At 28.2% G+C, this 21,099-nt stretch overlaps 2 protein-coding genes across 2 annotated transcripts; both read right to left on the bottom strand.

The window, feature by feature from the left end:
* Positions 1–343: 343 nt before the first annotated feature.
* On the bottom strand, positions 344–18,238 carry LOC127285383 (uncharacterized). Its single transcript, XM_051311363.1, has 5 exons — positions 18,016–18,238; positions 17,685–17,805; positions 4,327–4,476; positions 1,337–1,564; positions 344–1,259 (listed from the first exon to the last, which is right to left on the bottom strand). The coding sequence occupies exons 1-5, from the start codon at positions 18,236–18,238 to the stop codon at positions 1,223–1,225; spliced, it is 759 nt and encodes a 252-aa protein (XP_051167320.1). The 3' UTR covers positions 344–1,222.
* Positions 18,239–19,788: 1,550 nt separating this feature from the next.
* Positions 19,789–20,343, bottom strand: LOC127285381 (uncharacterized). The gene has a single exon (XM_051311362.1). It carries the CDS (start codon positions 20,341–20,343, stop codon positions 19,789–19,791), a length of 555 nt encoding a protein of 184 aa, XP_051167319.1.
* Between the last annotated feature and the right edge of the window lie 756 nt (positions 20,344–21,099).

Below are 21,099 nucleotides of genomic sequence, written 5' to 3'. Positions count from 1 at the left end.
GATCGGAATAAAGTTCGCTATATTTTTCCTGTAATTGTCACATAAAAATACGTAAGTGTACCAAATTTGAGCACTTTATGTTAAAAGATGTGGCTGCTAGGGGGGGGGGTACATAGTCATTTTTAGGTATTTTTCGTAAAAATTCATGGTTTTTCCTTGACAACGCTATGATAATCAACTCCAATCATGCTCGCTATATTTTTTTTGTAATCTACACCTAAAAATACGTTAAAATATGTAAATTTAATTTCCTTTAAATAAAATTTTGTTCGTTTTTGGTGGAAAAATACATTTTTTTCCTAAAATTGTCATTTTTTCTTGAAAAACTTGATAAAAAGTTAACCATCAACTCTAATCGTGACCGCTTTTTTTCCCCTGTATTTTTCCCGTAAAAATACATTTGTATACTAAATATGAACTGTCTGAGTAGAATATTGTGTGCGCTAGGGAGAATAAATCATTTTTTTTCGAAATTTTTGATTTTTCCTTGACAACGCTATGTAAATTGATCGGAATCAAGTTCGCTGTATTTTTCCTGTAATTTTCACGTAAAAATACGTAAGTGTACCAAATTTGAGCCCTTTATGTCAAAAGATGTGGCCGCTAGGAGGGGGGTACATAGTCATTTTTAGGCATTTTTCGTAAAAATTCATGGTTTTTCCTTGACAACGCTATGTTAATCAATTCCAATCAAGTTCGCTATATTTTTCCTGTAATCTACACGCGAAAATACATATGTGTACTAATTTTCAGCCCTCCAGATAAATTTGTGTGGCCGCTAGGGGGGGGGTACACGATTTCAAAAAAACCGATATTAATAGGGTTCCGAACCGAGTACGGAACCCTAAAAAAGACAAAAGATTTTGCCGGTGCATCGCAGACAATATATTCGCAGGATATTAAAACATTAGGATCTGTTTAACCTTTATTATACAAGTGAAATAATTCGTCTATGAATTCCTTTATGAATTCATTTGCATCGTCTGGTTTACTTTTCCCATAATATGCTCCCACTGGATACACAAAATCCCCGTTAATTTCTGAACAGAGGATCAACCACACACTCTCAGTTTCAGATTTTGAGATCGGTAAACCGTCAATATTAAATACCAATTTAACTTTGTCAATTGTTTTACCTTTTTTCTGAAATTCTCGTACAATTCCTCTAGCAGCTCTTTCTACGCCGAAATGATGATACGCACCATCTCCCATTTGCGAAATTTTAACATATTTTAGAGTTCCCATTTGAGTTCTTGCATCTAATGGTAAAGGAAAATTTACAATTGATTTGAAAATTAATAACAATGCAGTTATTGCAACGTGACAAATATACAACCGTAAAGCCCAACTTCGTATTTGATCTTGGAATGATTTTGAAGCACTAGAACTATCGTCAAAACTATCATCTGTGTTTTCGTCTGTCTCTTCTTCTGTAGAAACTTGGTCCGTATTTTCGCTGTCGCTAACATAGGAGTCCTCAGATAATTTGTCGTCACTTTTCTCAATGTCTAAGACGTCATCTTCGGATTCGCAATTATTTAATTCACTCTCGCTGCAATTTGCACTATAAGAAAAAAATAAATTTATAAAATGCGAGAAGAATAAGAAACGCTTTACTTTGAATATATAAGAAAATAATTATTAATAAGTATGAGTTTATGCTTAACTAAATTTTTATAAAATATAACTTTTATTTAAAGAGACAGTCCACGTTTGAGTCTTATTTTAAAAATAGTTTGCGAATGAACTATACATGACAATAAAAAACGGTTTTCTGGCTTTCATTTCAACACTTTAAAGTTATTAAAATATTCTTTCATATTTTATTACCTAAATGTAAAATTTTTATTTGCCTTCAAAAAAAATGAATTTAATTGTTATCAACTTGTCTAGATTTAGACATGAACTTTTTCAAAATTTTTGGATTCATTCAAACAGACACGCATATTTCTTTTCAAAATAGTTTCTTTGCATTTTTTTTTGAAATGAAAATTTACAAAAAAATGTTTGATTTTCAAAAAAATTCAGTGGAAGTCTTACCAAAATGTTCGACAACACAACTATTGGAAAACTGTTTAAACATAGGTATATGACACAAAAAACTTTATTGTTTAACTAGCAAAATTACACGCGCGCAAGCGCGCGTCCAACTGTCATTACAATGGTTGTTTTAAAATAATAATAATAATTCTGCATCAGTGGAGTAATAAATTAATAATAGATATATTTCTAATTTTCACGTTATCATTTATTTTTACACAGAAAAAAATGAGTTTCATGTTATATAAATAGTGATTTTTTAGTTAAGTCAGCTCATAATTAGTTAATACAGCAAAAATAATTTAGCTAAGTTAATTTTTAAATTTAATAAACTTGTAAAACTATTAGTTGGATTGTTGACGGTAACAACAATGAAAACCCAAGAAAAAACCTATCGAAAAAGTGATGATAAGAAAAACATAAATTAAAACCAATAGTTACAATTTGCGGTGTAAATGTTGATAAATCAATTCTAGTTTCACCAACATAACCGCCGCCACTTGAAATGCAGAGAAAAATTAATTATGTTGTGTCAATTATGATTAAAATATTCTTTGACACTTATGTATACTGTATACGAAAAGGCAGAGATTGTTGGGATAAAAGATATTACTGACGAATGGATTTTCTTATTGACAGAATGTATATATAACGAGTAAGATCATTTTTTTGTGAATTGATAGTAAAAAAATAAGATTTTTAAGTAAAAATTTTAGAATATAAATATTAAAATTTTAGAAATAAATATTTTTTATAAAGTCAATGTTAGATGATTTTTTATAATTTTTTAAATTACAAAAAATTAGTTTTGCTAAATATTTTTTTGTATTTTCTATAAATATTTCGTTTCAAATGAAAATTTTAAATTTATGTTTTTTTTTTCAAAAAATTTAATTAATTGATAATTAATAAATATTAAAAAATTATGTACTCAAAAAGAAAATTAAATTAAAAATTAAAATCAAATTGAGAATTTTTTAAAAAAGCAAACTATTTTTATATTGTTTACAGATAAAAAATATAACAATTTAATAATTAATAATAAAAACAAATTAATAATAATGAATTTATGAATAATAATATATAATAAATAATAATGAATAATGGAAAAATAATGAAAGAAATAATAATTATAAGTTAAAATGTTCTAATTATCTGTAATAATCATTATATTTAAAAAAATGTATATATAATATAATAAATTTATAAATAATAATAAAAATTATATTATAATTGAAACTTTTTTTCTATAAATACCAAGTAGGAAATATACTGGTGCAGCACACAATGAACAGTATTTTTTTTTACTTTAAACTTATACTTAGTATATGACTTAATTAATGACGATGAATAAAAATATCCGTCGCGTTAACCATAAAATATTACGAAATCAAGAATCTGTCAATTTTAGAAAAACAAAAGGAAAAAAGTGTGGACAGACGGAATGAATGAATGAATACGGAAATTATTATAGTTAATTTATAATTTATTATTTGAATAGAAAAACACCTTACTATTTTGTTTCTGTTTATATATTTATTCAAATTTACAAAAAAAATTTTAAATTTCATTTTTTAAGCACTAAAACCAATCAAAAAGGTTCATGGAAACATCTTGTGCAGTTGTGCTGGTGGTTTAATTATTAAATTTTTTTTCATGGGAAGCATTTCTAATAACCTATAAATTACAAATACGCAAAAGAAAAGAAAAACATTTTTATAAACCTCAAATGTAAAATGACTTCTAAAGAAAATTTTCAAAGTACAAAATATTTATTGAACAAAGCTTTATTTATTAAAACTTTTCGTTTAAATATTATACTGTTGCTAAATTTTAAACAATAAAATTTATATTGATATTATTAATTTAACCAACTTTTCATGTACAAAAAAATGTTTCCTTGATCTAATAAATAATTCTGCTAAATAATAATTCGTAATTATATAAAATTAATTTTAATGATAATTAAAGTTTGTATAAAAAGACATGGGATAAAAAATACATTGTGATTTACAAAGTTTGGTCGAAGAAACTTTGATGCATGACTAATTAGTTTCAATAAAATTTTATTATAATAAAAGTCGGTTAATAAATTAATGTTGAATATAAATTTTGTTTTATCAAATATGAGAACTAAAAAGTAGATTCCATGAATAAAATTGCCCAATGTGTGATAATTATTTTTCGACATTAATCGACCTTAGTAAAAATTTGTACACTGTCACTAATTAACATGATGTATGCTTAAGAAATTGTATAATTATAGTAAATTGCTTCTTTATGTACCTGTAGTTATCAGAATGTTCCATATTAGCATCTTCATCACTGGAGATATCATTTTCTTCATTCTCAATATTTGAAAAAGGGATTAATAGTCCTGAAGCCTCTTGATGTATATTTTCATTAACATTTAATGGATGAGATGACGAAGTAAATCTTAAATAAAAAAAACTCTACATTTTCCAGCATGAAAAGTATATTTTATTAAACTATTTACATAATAACATTTTTTATTTATTACATTAACTATAATTAATTTTAAGTTCTAAATCTAAAGGCGTATAAATAATGAGAGTACTTTAACCCAAAATAATCAAGATTAACTAATTTTTTTTGTATTTCAAAATTTTTTAAAAATCGTTTTTTGCCAAGAACTTTGAAAAAATGAATTTACACTTCTGGACATTTTGAGCTATTAGCGAATATTCTACTGCAATTCTATCCAAAGTTATTAACATTTTAAAAAATCGAAAAAAAATTTTTTTGCCCATAACTTTTAAAAACGTGTAACTCGATTTGCGCTCGGACCGGTCGCTCTGGAGACAGTCAAGATGGTCAGAAAAGATAAAAAATAAAATTCGGAATTTTCAATTTTGAAAATTACTGCCATATAGAGAATGAAAATGCGCATCTTTTTCGTTAATGAAATTTTTTTGTAGGATTATTATTTTTTATAATAATGGAAAAAAACTGCAAATTTTTAATTTTTGAATTTAATTAATTTTCAAAACATAAATCGTCACTGTTCGTACAAATCTTAGTGAAATTAATTGAAAATTGGTGTAACAAGTGGCGTTCCATTTTAACTGTGGTCATTTCGTTTTTTGGCGTTTATCTTTTTAACAATTCGTGTTGGAATCTAACTCCTGTTTTGTATACTTTTCGTGATTTTAATCCTCCCTATTGAAAATCCCCACATGGGAAACCACATGGGAAACCACATGGGATCCTATATCAAAAACTATGTAAAACCCCATTCCCCATATGGGAAACCACATGGGATCCCATATAAAAACTCATGGGAAATTGGGACAGGAATTGGCATAGGAAAATATCAAAACGAGGTTCATCCATGTCATTTCCTATGTCAAATCCCATGTCAAATATCATGTTAAATACTAATTGAGATCCTTTATCACTTTTTTGAAAAATTTTCCCATGTCAAACCCCATGTCATTTCCCAAGTAAAAACCTTTATCATTTTTTTGAAAAATTTTCCCATATCATTTCCCATGTGAAATCTTTTATCATTTTTTTGAAAAATTTTCCCATGTCAAATCCTCTTTCGCCTTATCGAAAATACCCACATAGGAAAGCATATGGGAATCCACATGGGATTCCTGCTTTATGCAGGCGGCAGTTTACAAAAAAAATTAATTATTTGATTAAATATCAAATAATAATACTTCAACTCATCTGAAAATAAAAAAAAGTTTACTTAACTTCTGCCTTAGACTCTCAGCTTTTATAGTATTGCAGACTGATCTCAACTGTGAGAGAAAATATTTTCACCATCTGGTGGTGAAACAATGAAACTATAATGACGATCAACATCTATATTGAAATTTCCTATGTCATTTCCCATGTGAAATCCTCTTTCATTTATTCGAAAAATTTTCCCATGTCATTTCCCATGTGAAATCTTATCATTTTTTCGAAAAATTTTCCCATGTCATTTCCCATGTGAAATCCTTCATCATTTTTTTGACAAATTTTCCAATGACAAATCCTCTTTCGCCCTATCGAAAATACCCACATGGGAAAGCATATGGGAATCCACAGAGGAAATGGAATACGATAAAGGATTTCACATGGCAAATGACATGAGGTTTGACGTGGGAATTGATATGGGAAAATTTTTCCAAAAAATAATAAAAGATTTCACATGGGAAATGACATGGGAAAATTTTTTGAAAAAAATGATAAAGGAATTCACATGGGAAATGACATGGGAAAATTTTTCGAAAAAATGATAAGATTTCACATGGGAAATGACATGGGAAATGACATAGGAAATTTCAATATAGATGTTGATCGTCATTATAGTTTCATTGTTTCACCACCAGATGGTGAAAATATTTTCTCTCACAGTTGAGATCAGTCTGCAATACTATAAAAGCTGAGAGTCTAAGGCAGAAGTTAAGTAAACTTTTTTTTATTTTCAGATGAGTTGAAGTATTATTATTTGATATTTAATCAAATAATTAATTTTTTTTGTAAACTGCCGCCTGCATAAAGCAGCCAACTAAAAAATTCCCGAATAAAATCCTATATCGTTTCCTATATGTAAATCCATGTGAAATCTTAGGTTGAAATTTCAGAATCTATATGAAATCTTATATGATTTCCTATGCTTAAATTTATTTGTTTTATCATTTGGAAGAATGCACATGAAATCGTATTCCATTTCCCATGTGGATTCCAATATGGTGTCCCATGTGGATTCCCATATGCTTTCCTATGTGGGTATTTTCGATAAGGCGAAAGAGGATTTGACATGGGAAAATTTTTCAAAAAAATGATAAAAGATTTCACATGGGAAATGATATGGGAAAATTTTTCAAAAAAATGATAAAGGTTTTTACTTGGGAAATGACATGGGGTTTGACATGGGAAAATTTTCCAAAAAAGTGATAAAGGATCTCAATTAGTATTTAACATGGTATTTAACATGATATTTGACATGGGATTTGACATAGGAAATGACATGGATGAACCTCGTTTTGATATTTTCCTATGCCAATTCCTGTCCCAATTTCCCATGAGTTTTTATATGGTATCCCATGTGGTTTCCCATATGGGGAATGGGGTTTTACATAGTTTTTGACATAGGATCCCATGTGGTTTCCCATGTGGGGATTTTCAATAGGTCTCTCACTTGCCCAAGTGGCTACACACTTCTGGCAAGGTTAAGTCGAGGAATTTTTAGAGAAACCAGAGCTTGCCGAATGCAAGGGTAGTTACTGTGTCTCAGTTCGACGTAAGCGAACCAAAATAAAAATAACAAAAAATTCTACTCGCGCACTTGACAAAAACCCAAACAAAAAAAATTTTGTCTGAAAAATAATACATTAAAACATGGAAACAATAAACAAATATTTCAACATCATTTTTTATCACACTTTGCTTCAAATAATTACTGTGTATTTGTGAGTGTGTTTTAATTCATGTGTGTTTTCAGAAAGAAAATTTATTTTTCACTCTTTACTAAAGTCTCAACTTTTTCTTTTTTTAAAACATTTTTTCAAAAATTCGAGCGATAAATCCCACTGCTGCCACCATTTTGTTAAAGACGGAAGTTAATTAACAAAAGAAAATAAAATAGATAACTTGACGAGAAATAATAAATATATAGAAAGAATACTAATTTTTATTACTTAACAATTCCGCTTATTTGGAAAGCGTAAATGCTCTTCGCTAAACAATTTTAGAATAAGGTAGTGGACTACCTCTTAGTAAATTATTGATTCAATAAACCTGGATAGACGGTATTTAAGAGAAAATGTTAAAAAGAAACATGAGACAAAGTAATTCAATGTGAAATAAATAAATAGAGTCAAATTAAATTAACACTCAATTTATTACAAATTATTCTCAATGTATTTGTTTTATACATGCAAAGAAAGGTTTATTACAAAATTCAATAATAATTAAGCTAATTGACTTACGTCAAGTCTTACAAATATCAACAAGATAGATTTAAAAACATAAGAAACTGTTTTGTTAAAGACAATTATTTAAAAAGACTCACCAGAATTATAATCGTTACAGAAAAGTATCGTATTACTCGTTGTTTGTCACTTGATACTTAGGTATGCGGAAGTCTTCTCTTCTTTATTTAGTTATAATGAATTTCTCAATTAATTTTTATATATTTTCAAGACACTTGTATTTATTATTATTTAACACAAATCAACCCTTACTTAGGATTAATTAATAACTTCAACCACCTTTTGTGGGACTTCAATAATATAATCATCCGCCTTTTGCGGGAATTAACACTACATCCGCCTTTGCGGAAAATGATACTCAACACTTGAACGAATACTGATCATTCGATCCCTACTGTCCGAAAGACCGACTATTTAAACTCTTTTTAACAATGAGATTGGTGACAATGATCACTCCCGATTCATGTAGAAGGAGAGTTGATTTTGCAACTGACTTCTCCTTATTTTCATGCAATTTCAACAACGTTGCATTTTTAACTGGGGCAGTGATACATTCAATCACCTACTCTACTTATAATTTTCATTATTATTACTTAATCTTCCAAAGGGATTAAGTAACTGTCATATATTGAAGACCCACATTTAAATGATACAATAAGAATTTAGATCATGTTATTATTTTGTAACTTATTTCAATTTAACAATTCATTATAAATAAAGTACATGAAAAGACCTTTGGCATAATTATTAAATGATTTCGAAATAATAATTAAAATATTCACAATAATAATGTGTGTTGTGTTTTATAATATAATAATTCGAAAGATGATTATGAATAAATAATGATTAAAAAAATCATAAAGTGACGGAAATTCCGTCCCTAAAACTTCCAAAGACAAGAGTAAAACTTTGTGGCAATATTAATTCCATGGTGTATCTAAGCGTATCATTGTTTGCCAAAAGTTCTTATGCAACTTGCTCGATATAAAAATAGGTAGGTTTACACTTATCAAAAAAAAATGCTTTTAAATGAATCTCTAGAAAAAAGAACTGGTAAACATGAAAATCGTGTACAGAAATTAACTGAAGATGTAGAACTATTTATTCGGGAGCATTTGTTTTTGATTCCTCACACACCATCGCATTATAGTTCAGAAAAATCTGGACGGTTGTACTTCGAAGACTCTGAATTAACGATAACTAAATTGTTTTCACTATTCGTTGAGTACTATATTAAAAAAACGGGCAAAAAACCACCAATTGGAGAGTCGACATATTCGAAATATTTTAATAATAATTTAAATTTTTCATTTTCGAAACCGCACACGGATGTTTGTGATTTTTGCTTCAAATTTCGAAATGAAAAGGACAATGTAGATTTAAAGAATCACAAAAAAGCTGTTGAAGAGCATTATGCTCTAAAAAAAGGTATGACGACAGAACCAGATGTATTGTGCATCGAATTTGATTTCGGCCAAAATTTACCTTTGCCGAAGCAACCTTGTTCTGAGCAATTTTACAAGCGATTACTTTGTCTTAATGTTCTTAATGTCAATGTTCTTAATGGTTAAAAGCGAAGCTATATGTACTGTTTTTTGGAAGGAAATTTAAAAACGGGTTCGAACACAGTTTGTAATTTTCTTTTTGACGCAATTAAACGGGAATTTAATTTGAAGTACTACAACAAAATTTATTTATTTTCCGACAATTGCACTGCGCAAAACAAAAATTATTTATTACTTTCGTTTTTATCACTGTTGTCAAGAAAATTACAAATTGAAATTCGGCACTTATATCCGGTTTGTGGCCATTCGTATTGTTCTTGCGATAGAAATTTCGGTCTATATGGTCAAAAAAGAAGAAAACGGAAACAATAGAAACGGCAGATGATTATTATAAAATTATAAGAGAAGCAAATAATCCGACTTTTATTGTCATTGAAGACAAAGATAATAATTCAAAATGGCGGATCCAATATGGCGGACGAAATTTATAAATATTAATTATTCTTTATAAAACTTGGTGTCTAGGGGTTTTTGGGGTCGCTGATAAAAACGTAATAATAATAATAACATTTATAAATTTCTACCACTATATTGGTTCCGCCATTTTGAATTTTGAAAAGCCGACATCAAATTTGTAATCAGCAACCAAATTCACCAATTCATTTGAAAGTTGTTACTTAGGAGTTTTTAGGGTCGCTGATTACGAATATGATGTCAGATTTTCAAAATTCAAAATGGCGGATTCAATATAGCGGTCGAAATTTATAAAAGTTCGTCGAATTAACTTGAAACTTGTTACTTGAAGGTTTTTGGGGTCGCTGATAACGAATATGATGTCGGCTTTTCAAAATTCAAAATGGCGGATCCAATATGGTGGTAAAAGTTTATAAATGTTATTATTATTATTATTATGTTATTATCAGCGACCCCAAAAACCCCTAGACACCAAGTTTTATAAAGAATAATTAATATTTATAAATTTCGTCCGCCATATTGGATCCGCCATTTTGAATTATTAAAATCTGAAATCATATTCGTAATATGTAACAAGTTTCAAGTTTCAAGTGAATTCGATGAACTTTTATGTATTTCGACAATTGATTAGGATCTCATATAACATGTTTCTATAAAGAAAAAAATTTGTTTCCGCCACTTTGAAAAGTTTTATAAACGAAAGGACTACAAAGCTAGCAAAGACTACGAAGCAAAAAAAACCTTGAATAAACAACCAAATAAATCCAGTGCGAAACAATCAAAAACTACATGAAAAAATATGAACAATTTAAAAAACTCAAGGAGCAAATACAATAAATCTATTTTAAGTAAACAAAAAACTATGAAAAAAGTGACAGAAGAATTAAAAAACTCGAGTAAACAATCCAGTAAGTCTACTGTGAAAAACCCAAAAAGAACTTGTAGTCAAAACAATTAACCAATCCACTAAGCCAATTTTTTATCAAATTTTTAAAAAAAGTTTGAAAAACTTTATGTATTTTTGTAACTCGTTGATTTACCAAATTTAATTTGGAATGCCAAAAATAAAAAAAAAAGCTTGAAAACCACTACTTAGTAAATTGGGCTTAATAATTTATAAAATAAGTAATTTATAAATTATAAAATATTAGACTGATACTTGCTTTAAGTGTTTTAGTTTTATAAGTTTACCAAACCCTGTCAAAGTATTAGATAAAAGACTGATTGAAATCGGTATTATGGAATTTATTAACATATTATTTAAAAAAATGTAATTTTTTAGTTGAATATTATTTAACAATATTATATTTGCATAATAAAACATTTTATGGATGTAGAAAATATTTTTATTGACTGATTGCACCTGAAATGAGTCAGTTTTCACTTATTGTAGGTCTCCGCGCGAAGTCTGCTGTGGCGATGGTGCTGACGCGCAAATTCCATTTTCAGAAAATGTTTATATCTTCTAAAGTTGTTGATGAAACTGCCCGAAAATTTCCAAAAAACTTCTTTATATAATAATAAACAAATGTCTCACTGGAAGTTTTGTTAACTCGAAAGTTCCCCGCATACTTTTTCTCGTTGAAGTTGAGAAAACGTATTTACTGACAGGTCTCTATTTACATTAACAAATAATTTTTGAATAAATTTTTTAAAATGTTTTTATCATTTTATCGTCTTCGGAAGACCCAAATACGTAAGTATACCAATTTTCAATTAATTTCACTAAGATTTGTACGAGCAGTGACGATTTATGTTTTGAAAATTAATTAAATTCGAAAATTAAAAATTTGCAGTTTTTTTCCATTATTATTATTAAAAATAATAATCCTACAAAAAATTTCATTAACGAAAAAGATGCGCATTTTCATTCTCTATATGGCAGTATTTTTTAAAATTGAAAATTCCGAATTTTATTTTTTATCTTTTCTGACTGTCTTGACTGGCTCCAGAGCAACCGGCCCGAGCGCAAGTCGAGTTACACGATCCGGCTCCTCGTCTAAATTCCTGAAAATATTTTTCTTTCTTTTCTTAGAGTATTTCGAAACAAATTTTTTATTTATTAGGAAACATTCTACGTTTATGCTGTCCAAAGTTACTAATATTTTAAAATTAAAAAATTTTGAAAAACCCGACTTTTTAGCATTATTTTTTTAAAATCATTATATAACATCAAAATTAACATAACCAACTTAAATAATAATTAAAACCGCATCAATTGACGTACTTGTGAATCTTTTACTTGAAAATATAATGAGGTTATTAATATTTCAAAATTTAAAAATCTCCATAAGAAAGCAATTCATACTTAAACTTAGTAGCGGTTTTTTTTCTTTTAAATTGGGGAAAATTAGAGTTTTTAAAAGAACACTAATGTTTTTGTTATTACAATAAATAAGAAATTCCCCTCTGATAAGAAAAAAAGAAAATGTATTCCAATTTAATCAATAATTTAAGATAAAATTTTATCAAATAAAAGACTTAAAAGACTTAAAGGAATATAACTTTTTCAAAGGATATATAGTAAATAATTAAAAATCTTATTAAACTTAGTGATATTGTAATTAATGAAGTTTTATTACACTAACATTTACTTAGAAATTACAGTAAATTTTCTATAAATACACCTAAAATGAATGGAATCACCTACTTATGGATTCATAGTATTGCTAAAAATGGAAGTAATGTTTTAGGCATTTGTTTGTAGAGTTTCAACATAAACTTGTACAATATGTATATATAAAACGGAAACGGAACAAATCTTTTTTTTTTTGTCTCAAGTGGAGACGGTGTTACAACCCGGAGTTTGGGATTGAACAAAGTGTGTATTGTAAAAGAATTCTCTAAGTGGAGAAATTCTTTTAGTTGGATTGATTTATTGAAATATTGATTTTGATTTTATGATTATTGAATATTGGTTTATTATATTGTTGATTTGTTGGATATTGATTTGTCATTTATTGGATACTGGTTCATCGATTTATTGAGTTATTGAATATTGATTATTGAATTGAGGATTATTGAATATTGGAATATTGATTATTGAATATTGATTTGACATTTATGGAATATCGATTTGTTGAGATATTGATTATTGAATTGAGGATTCTTGAATATTGGAATATTGATTGACTATTAAGGACTATTGATTTAAATATTATTGATTTGATTTTGGTGAGTTCTAATGCATTATATTAACACTACACAGACATTCACTCTATTCAACACATTATTTTGATACATGTACTAAAAGTATTTGATTCTATTTTATAAAATACATGTTTTTCTTTGAAGTTTAAATTGTGATTTCTATATTTGAACCATTCTCATATTTCCTTTTTTTCTGATTAATCAAATTAAGAGTAAAATAAGAATACGAATCTCAACGACGTTCTGAATAATAGAATGGTAGTAGGAGGAATCCACTACTTTTATAATTAAATTTAAATTTTTTATTTATGATTGATTTCCAATAAAAACCTAAAACCTTTTCCCATCAAATTCTAACCCTAACATAGGATGTGGTAAAAAAGACCTATTTCAATCAACCTGCACTTTAAATTAATTTCTTTTAAAAAATTAAAGGTAAAAAACGTTATAGAAATTTATTTTACTTAAGAACAAATTTTTACAAATAAAATATTTACAAATGATTGTATAAATTATATATGTTAGGCTCAAAAGCCGAAAACGGCCAAACCTAGTTTTGGTCGGTGCATTTTTGCCAAAACTACACTGAAAAAAATTCGGTGTGGCTGTCGCCTGTGTGGTGATGGCGCTGCGTACTCTTGCTTCGAGTGCTCTGTCCTACGGTTTTCGGGTGCGTCAACGAATCTTGAGAGCAGGTAGCCTTCCCGAACAGGCGGGAAGCTTTATAGCTAGTTGATTGGACGAAAAACCAGTGTTGTAACCTTCTCTCGCGGTGAGGTAGTGTTCCCTTGCGAGCTAATCTCCCTTCCGAAATCGGGATTGTACATACCCTCCGAAATGTATGGTAGCGACATTCGTAGGTGAGGCAGCGACACTGAATGTTTTTCAGTGTACTATGCGTTTCAAAAATCCTTGCCCTTCGTAGAAAACAGGGATAAAACGTTGAAAAAAATCGCTATAAAACGAGAGAAAGATTATTGGATAGATAATTTAATACTACATAAACTTCTCATTCATGACACCTTAGTAAAACAATTTTTAAAAAAGTTACAAGTGCAAATATGTAGAAAAACAGGGTATTTTGAGTGATTTGCTTATGGGTCAATTTTCACTCATCAGATTTCATAGAAAAAATTATAGAAAAAATTTGAAAAAAATCACTGAGATGCGCTAATAATTAATTTAAAAATATGTGAAATTTGTTTTTAAAAAAACAGATAAACAATTACCTACACAACCGATTGTATGGATAATTGCAATCTCAGCTCCAAATTGTGTTAAAAACTTCTAATAAAATTGAGTATATCAGAAAAAAATTCTTAATTCTGAATCTAAAAAAATTTTCATTTTACAAATGTAACATTCCGTTTTATTTACCACTTTTTACTTCAAAAGTTTTTTATAAATTGATGAATAGGAAGGAGTAACTGATACCCTCCAAAAACTCAGGTTCAACTGTTTCGTTTATGACCTGTTTTCAGAAGCCTGGAAAAATGTACCAAAAAAAAGAAGTTGGCGTTGCCAAAGGCGTAGGAAAATTTTATTGTATTTTCGAAGCATTTGGCAATTTATAAAAGTTCCTCGCGTCTTTACATTAAAAATCTTTAAATTAAAATAACATTTAAAATTTTTTAATTAAAAACGATTTTTATAATTTTAAAAAAAAATTAAATTAAATTACAATTTTTTTAACTTAATAAAAATATTATAATTTTTAAGCTAATAAAAATTTTATAATTTTTAAATTAATTTTTTTTAATTTTTCACTTAATGAAACAAGAATTCTTTTTTTAAATTTATTTAAGGGTCTACAGTTTTTTTAAAAACTTTTTCATAATTAACTGGATTTTAAAAAAAGGTCATGCAGTATTTATTTGAACTGCTTTAAAATTTAATTTAAATACTTTTAACAAAACTTTTTTTAATAAAAAATTTTTTTTTAATTTAGATTTAAAAAAATGGTTCAAATATTTACAGATTTTTAATTATGTTAACTTGAGAAGGAAATCTTTTCTAAACTTTAATATTATACTTGAATTAACAAAATTTATTTTTAATATTTTTATGGCAACAAGTATATAGGTATAGAATCATAACAATATTAAAAATGTTATATACAGTACCGTCGTCAATTGTCGGTACGGCGTCAACCGAGCACCATCCAAAACATACTTGTGTTCAAACTAAGCTAACGCAGCCAAAAATTAAGATAGAGAGTTGAAACAAAATTTATTGGAAAGCTTATGAATTTCCAAGTAATAAGATATACCAATAAATATTTTTTAACCATTTGGACACATTGTAGCACTTGTTGAGTACGAACCAAATTTTTGAAATTTTCCGCGATTTGGTCTATTTAATTGCGCCTTTGCACAGTGGTCTGAAGGACTCGAAAAACTGCCAAAATTCAAAATATAATGGGGATTGGTTGGAACTGCTCACAATAAGATTCTTGAGTTCGCTGAGTCTACATTTCTAGTAAATATAATAAAATAAAAAATAGTAGATATAATATGGCGGATAAAAGTGTTTAAAATTCAATTACACACGGAGAGAAAAATCTGCCTTTTATAGTATGAAATAGATTGCTGCTATTTTTCTTTAAACTTTTCATACTAATAGAGCAAAGATTTGAGAATTTTTAGGATAGTATTTGTCCGTACTAAAAAAGCATAGTATATATGCTTCTATAGTACGAAACATGTAGTTTAATAGCAACAACGCCATGCGAAGATCGCACATAACATCATCCTACTATGTTTGCATAAGTTCTATGCTTTTTCAGGGATAGACTCTTGCAACTGGCGATTAGGCCACGCCCACTTTTACTGAATTGGAAGTAACTGTGTGAATACTCACACAAATGCCTAATCGCCAGTCGCAAGAGTCTATCCCCGAAAAAGCATAGAACTTATGCAAACATAGTAGGATGATGTTATGTGCGATCTTCGCATGGCGCCGTTGGATTAAAAGTATAATAAGTATGTAATAAGAGGCTATATGACAAACATTATTAGCATAGACAAGTTTCATGCTAAAAAGACATACGATTGTACTATAATTACTCAAATTTCATGTCTATATAGCATAGAAAATTTCTGTGCATTAAATGTAAACCTTTCTATACTATAAAAGGCAGATTTTTCTCTCCGTGATTATTACTGTTGTTATTATTATTAATGTTACAATAATAATAATAATAATAATAACAATAATAATATAAGAATAATAATATTAAGAATAGTAATCATTATTATTGTTATTATTATCATCAGTATTCTTTTATCATTATTATTAATGTTATAATAATAATAATAATAATAATACTTATAATAGTATTAATAATAATAATAATTATTATTGTTGTTATTAATAATCATATAAATATTCATATATCATTCATTCATATAAATAAGAATTAATTTTTTTATTTTAATATAATTAAATACCGTCTATTATTACGTTACACATAATTTCATCATCAGTTTCCACTCTTTCCTTATTTTTTTCGTCAAGGAAAAAACTTTTAAAATTTATTTTTTCACTGTTTGACATGATGGAAAATTATTTTTAAGAGCACTTTTCAGTCACTGTACACTTAAACGTTGCTTAAGCAAAACTAAAATGGTTCAAAGGGTGTTAAAAAAAGGAAAATTTTTGAAAATGAAGTGGGGATAGAAAAAAGAGAGGAAATTTGTGAAAATAGTATGTATGCGGAAATTCCCAACATCTTTTTGACCACATTTCACTTTTTGCAAAAAAGGGATAGAACAGGCCTCCCAATAAAACCTTTTCCTGTTTACCGATTTAAAAGACTCAAAGCTCCATAAAACACTAAATTTTTTTCTCAAATCATACTTATTTCTACTCTCTACAACCTTTGGTTACATATGTTCTGAAAATTTATTTTTCACTTTTATTACTCAAGCTGTTCAATTTTACTAATATCAGAAAAAGAGAAATTTTTTTTTTAAATGTATATACACTGAGAGGACAATCTATTTAATTTTAACCGAATCCTTTCATCGTAAACGAATTTTCCTTTTAATATTTATATTTAAGAGGATTTTCTTTTATGATAAAAGGAAAGTTCTTTAAATGATATCTTTTTAATATTATAAGAAATTATTTTACTGTCAAAAAGGAGACATTTTGGAATAAGCTAGAAGTAAATAGGTTATTAATTTTTTATTAATTACTAATATTAGTAACTAATTAATTCATTATTATTCTGTATTAATTTTAAATAAATTAAATTAAATCAATAAAATTAATAAAAAAATTTAATTATTATTATTAAATAGTCAATAATTTTTTTAATAAAACTCGAAATTCTCGAAAAATCAAAATTATTACGTCTTTCATAATAATAATAATTATTATTTTTCATTGACAATTTTTTATATGCGCTTTTTTATTTAGTTCCTAATAATTTTTTCAAAAAATAAAATTTTTAAAAAAATTTTACTTTGCGCTAAATTGAAAAATCTGCTTTGGAGTAGGTACTCCAGTCGCTCGCAAGCAGAGTGCTCTGAAAAAGAATTTATTTTATGACGTCATTTGCCTTTCTGCCATGGAGCAGATCATTGGCAGATCACTGCTAATGGCGTCACACATTGCTTCGTTCTGAAGCAAAGCACTCTGTGGCAAAGTTGCCAATTGCTCTTGCTCTGAGTAAGGGCGCTCTCAGAGCAACATAACCGAATGTGCTATTAGATAAACCTTGATTTTAGTTGGTAAAATTAGCAAAAAAACACATTAAATAATAAAACGGTCTGTATACTACAGTGAATTTAAAAGAGTAAAAAAAGTATTTTTAAGGAAAGTCTATTAATTTACTAAAACTTCAATATAACCTAATAAATGTTTTCATATACAAGATTTATTTTTCTTACCTGCATACGAATGAAGCTTTTGTACAGGAAGCAATTGACGCGCATTGTCATCTTTTAGGGGAGTTTTTGAAAGTAGTAATTTAATGACTTTTCCTTGTGCGCAGTTGAAAGGATAAAAACTTTGAGTTATTTTATTTCCTTCATAAACAGTCCAACACGTGGGAATGATAACCAGGCCATCCGCAAAACCAACTATTGCATATGTTTTAGTATCGTCGGCCATAATTTTACAAAAATCGAAACAAATTAATTTAAAGTTTTGTATAAAAGTATAGAATCTTTTGAAACTGTAAAATTTTACCGATGAATTAATTTTCTTCTCAAACAATTAAACTTTCGGATTTACACCAAGAGGCCATTTGCAAATTATCTCATAAGCCGGTCAACTTGGCAAATATGCTTGGTTGGCATGGCAACGTAACGAACTTCTGCTGATACATGTATCTCACAATTTTACATTTTATAATAATCGTTTTTCTAAAGAAATGTACAACAAAAATTATCAAATTTTTGACAACTTTTTCAGTTCAGTTAACTTTTTTATGTAAATGACCCAATTTTTTTATTTATAGCTTTTTATAGTAATAATGAAGAAATTTTATATTTATTTTTCGAATACCGGAAACAGTTGAAAATAATAAGTGAGGTGATGTCCAGAATTTTATAAATATTCTTAGAAAAAAAAATTTATAATTATGTATTAAATATTTTAAGCGCTTCACATGCAATTTGTTTTTTGTAACAATTTATTGCGTATCTGGAGTTTATTCCATTTTGTTCATAAAAAAATTATTTAAAATGCGTTCTGCGCATACGCTCACTATACGTTTAGTGCACTAGGCAAACTGTCGATTCAGGCATGATAGAGCAACAAGTTTTTAATTTTGCTCGTGTTTTACGAAAACAGAAATTGAAACTTTGCTTATTACTTGCGTTATACGGTATGTATTTAATTAAAAAAATTTCATTAATTCTATAAAATGTATTTAATTAGTTTTGATAATCTTCAATTGCTGAATTTCTACCAATTTATTAAAATAAAATCCCAACCTAAAAATTTACTTTTTGACTGGTATACAAAATATTTCACCTGACTTTTTAGGAAAATAAGAAGATTATCGCGTTAAATTTTGAAGTTGATTTCCTTTAGATAAAATAATTATATTTTATAAACTGTTTTTTATAAGGTACATATACGAAATGCAAAAAGGCGAAAGGGGCAAAATCTACAAAACACCTCGGGCATGTGGTTTTTTCAAGCGACATTTACGAAGGATTGTGAAAAAAGAAATCAGTGATGAAGAATCAAAATTTCTCTGTAAAAAATTCTTTCTCCCACCAAAAAATATAACACCATCTGCAATAAAAATTTTTAATATTTTAATACAGTTAAATCCGTGTAAGCTTGCTTGACAACTTTTTTGCAAGTAACAAAAGTGTTCTCTTTTTGTAAGCATAGATAAATAATTTACTTTAATGCTGCAAGATTTCAGCAGCAAGATTGCAGTGCAATATTGCCAACAGTGGGACATTTCAAACTTGCGGCAAGCTTGCAACAGTTTTGCATTGCAAACTTGCAAAGCGAGCTTGCTGCAAGCTTACGTGAAATTTGGGTGAGAGTAAAAAGAAATCAAGTCACAAAAATATTAAATTAAATTAAATATTAAACTTGCTCCGCATTCTTGCAGTAATGGGACACATATTTCTAAAGCAATCCATATCTGTAGATTAAAACAGAAAAGTAACAAAATAAAGCACTTACTTCTTTTATTTTTAAACGCCTTCAAATTCTGCAGATACTAAAACATCGTCTTGGATATCAAATTCTTCGTCATCGGTATCACTGTCTTCTGCTCCCACATTTATTATCAAGGGACTTATAAAACGGTCTACGTCATTGTGCTGTCCTCGATATTGATCCTCAATTTCTCTAGCGTGTCGGGCACAGTTTAGCCACAATGATGATGGAACTGTGTTCATCTGCTCCTTACATAGCTCCAAAACATCATTAATTTTGAATGTTTTATTATTAGTTGCCACCTGTCTCTTAAGATGTGCCCAGATGAGTTCAATGGGGTTTAGCTCACAATAAGCTACTGGCATCCACAACAATTTTACATCATTACCCCTCAATTCCTTTGTTATAGTTTCAAGGAGATAAATCTTCGGATATCGATGCTCCTGCGATAATTTGTACAATTCATCTCTTTTCATTTTATTGAACGATTCTACATTGGTTGGAATTGCAACGCCTCGTCGAATCAACCAGTCGATGATGCTTTGTTTTTTCCATTTTGTGGTGAAATTACGAAATTCGGGATCAAGCATGGTGTGATAAGGGGCCTAATCAAGCACTATAACCGAATCCTTTGGCACCTTTGCCAACAGATTTCTAAACCATTCCTCGAAATGTTTAGCATTCATCTCTTGATAATAATCTGATGACCCTTTCTGTCCTATAAATAAGAACAATACTTTATAACGGAAATGTCAAATGTGCAGTGAAAATTTAATTTTTATTCAAAAAAAATGCGTTATGCGTAAAAAAATATAAAAAATGGCAAATTAATGCTTTACTTAAAAAGAAGTTTTTTAATTTATAAATAGTCTTATTGTTATATTAAATAGTACGTTAAAAATTGCACAATATACAGGTCCTTACCTATAAAGCAATTCATGCATCCATCGACAAAGCCATTTTCGTTTCCGACATGCAAGATGATAACTCTCTTTCCTGCACCGCAAGGAGTTACGAAACCACCTCGATAGCCATCTATTTGCTGCACACCGAAACGATATTCATCAAAATTATCCAGTCAATTTTCAGTCACATGCTCCATCCACCCCGTCTGAAGTGTGTGATTGGCACCACACCAAGTTTCGTCTAAGAAATAAATAGACCAATTTGAATCCCTATAAGATTTAATGGATCTTAAATATTCTATTCGAAAGTTTGCCACAGTAGAACTTTCTATTAACACAGGCTTTTTCTTCAATTTTCCGTAAACAAAATTATGATGTTTTAAAGTTCTCCACAATGTTGTTCTCGAAATGTTACATCCTGGAACATCCTGTTGTAAAGCG

This window comes from Leptopilina boulardi, unplaced genomic scaffold (genome assembly GCF_019393585.1).
Source record: "Leptopilina boulardi isolate dan_hultmark-lab unplaced genomic scaffold, ZJU_Lbou_2.1 LbouV2_332, whole genome shotgun sequence".
NCBI lineage: Eukaryota > Metazoa > Arthropoda > Insecta > Hymenoptera > Figitidae > Leptopilina > Leptopilina boulardi.
This window is presented reverse-complemented; position numbering and strand designations above follow the sequence as displayed.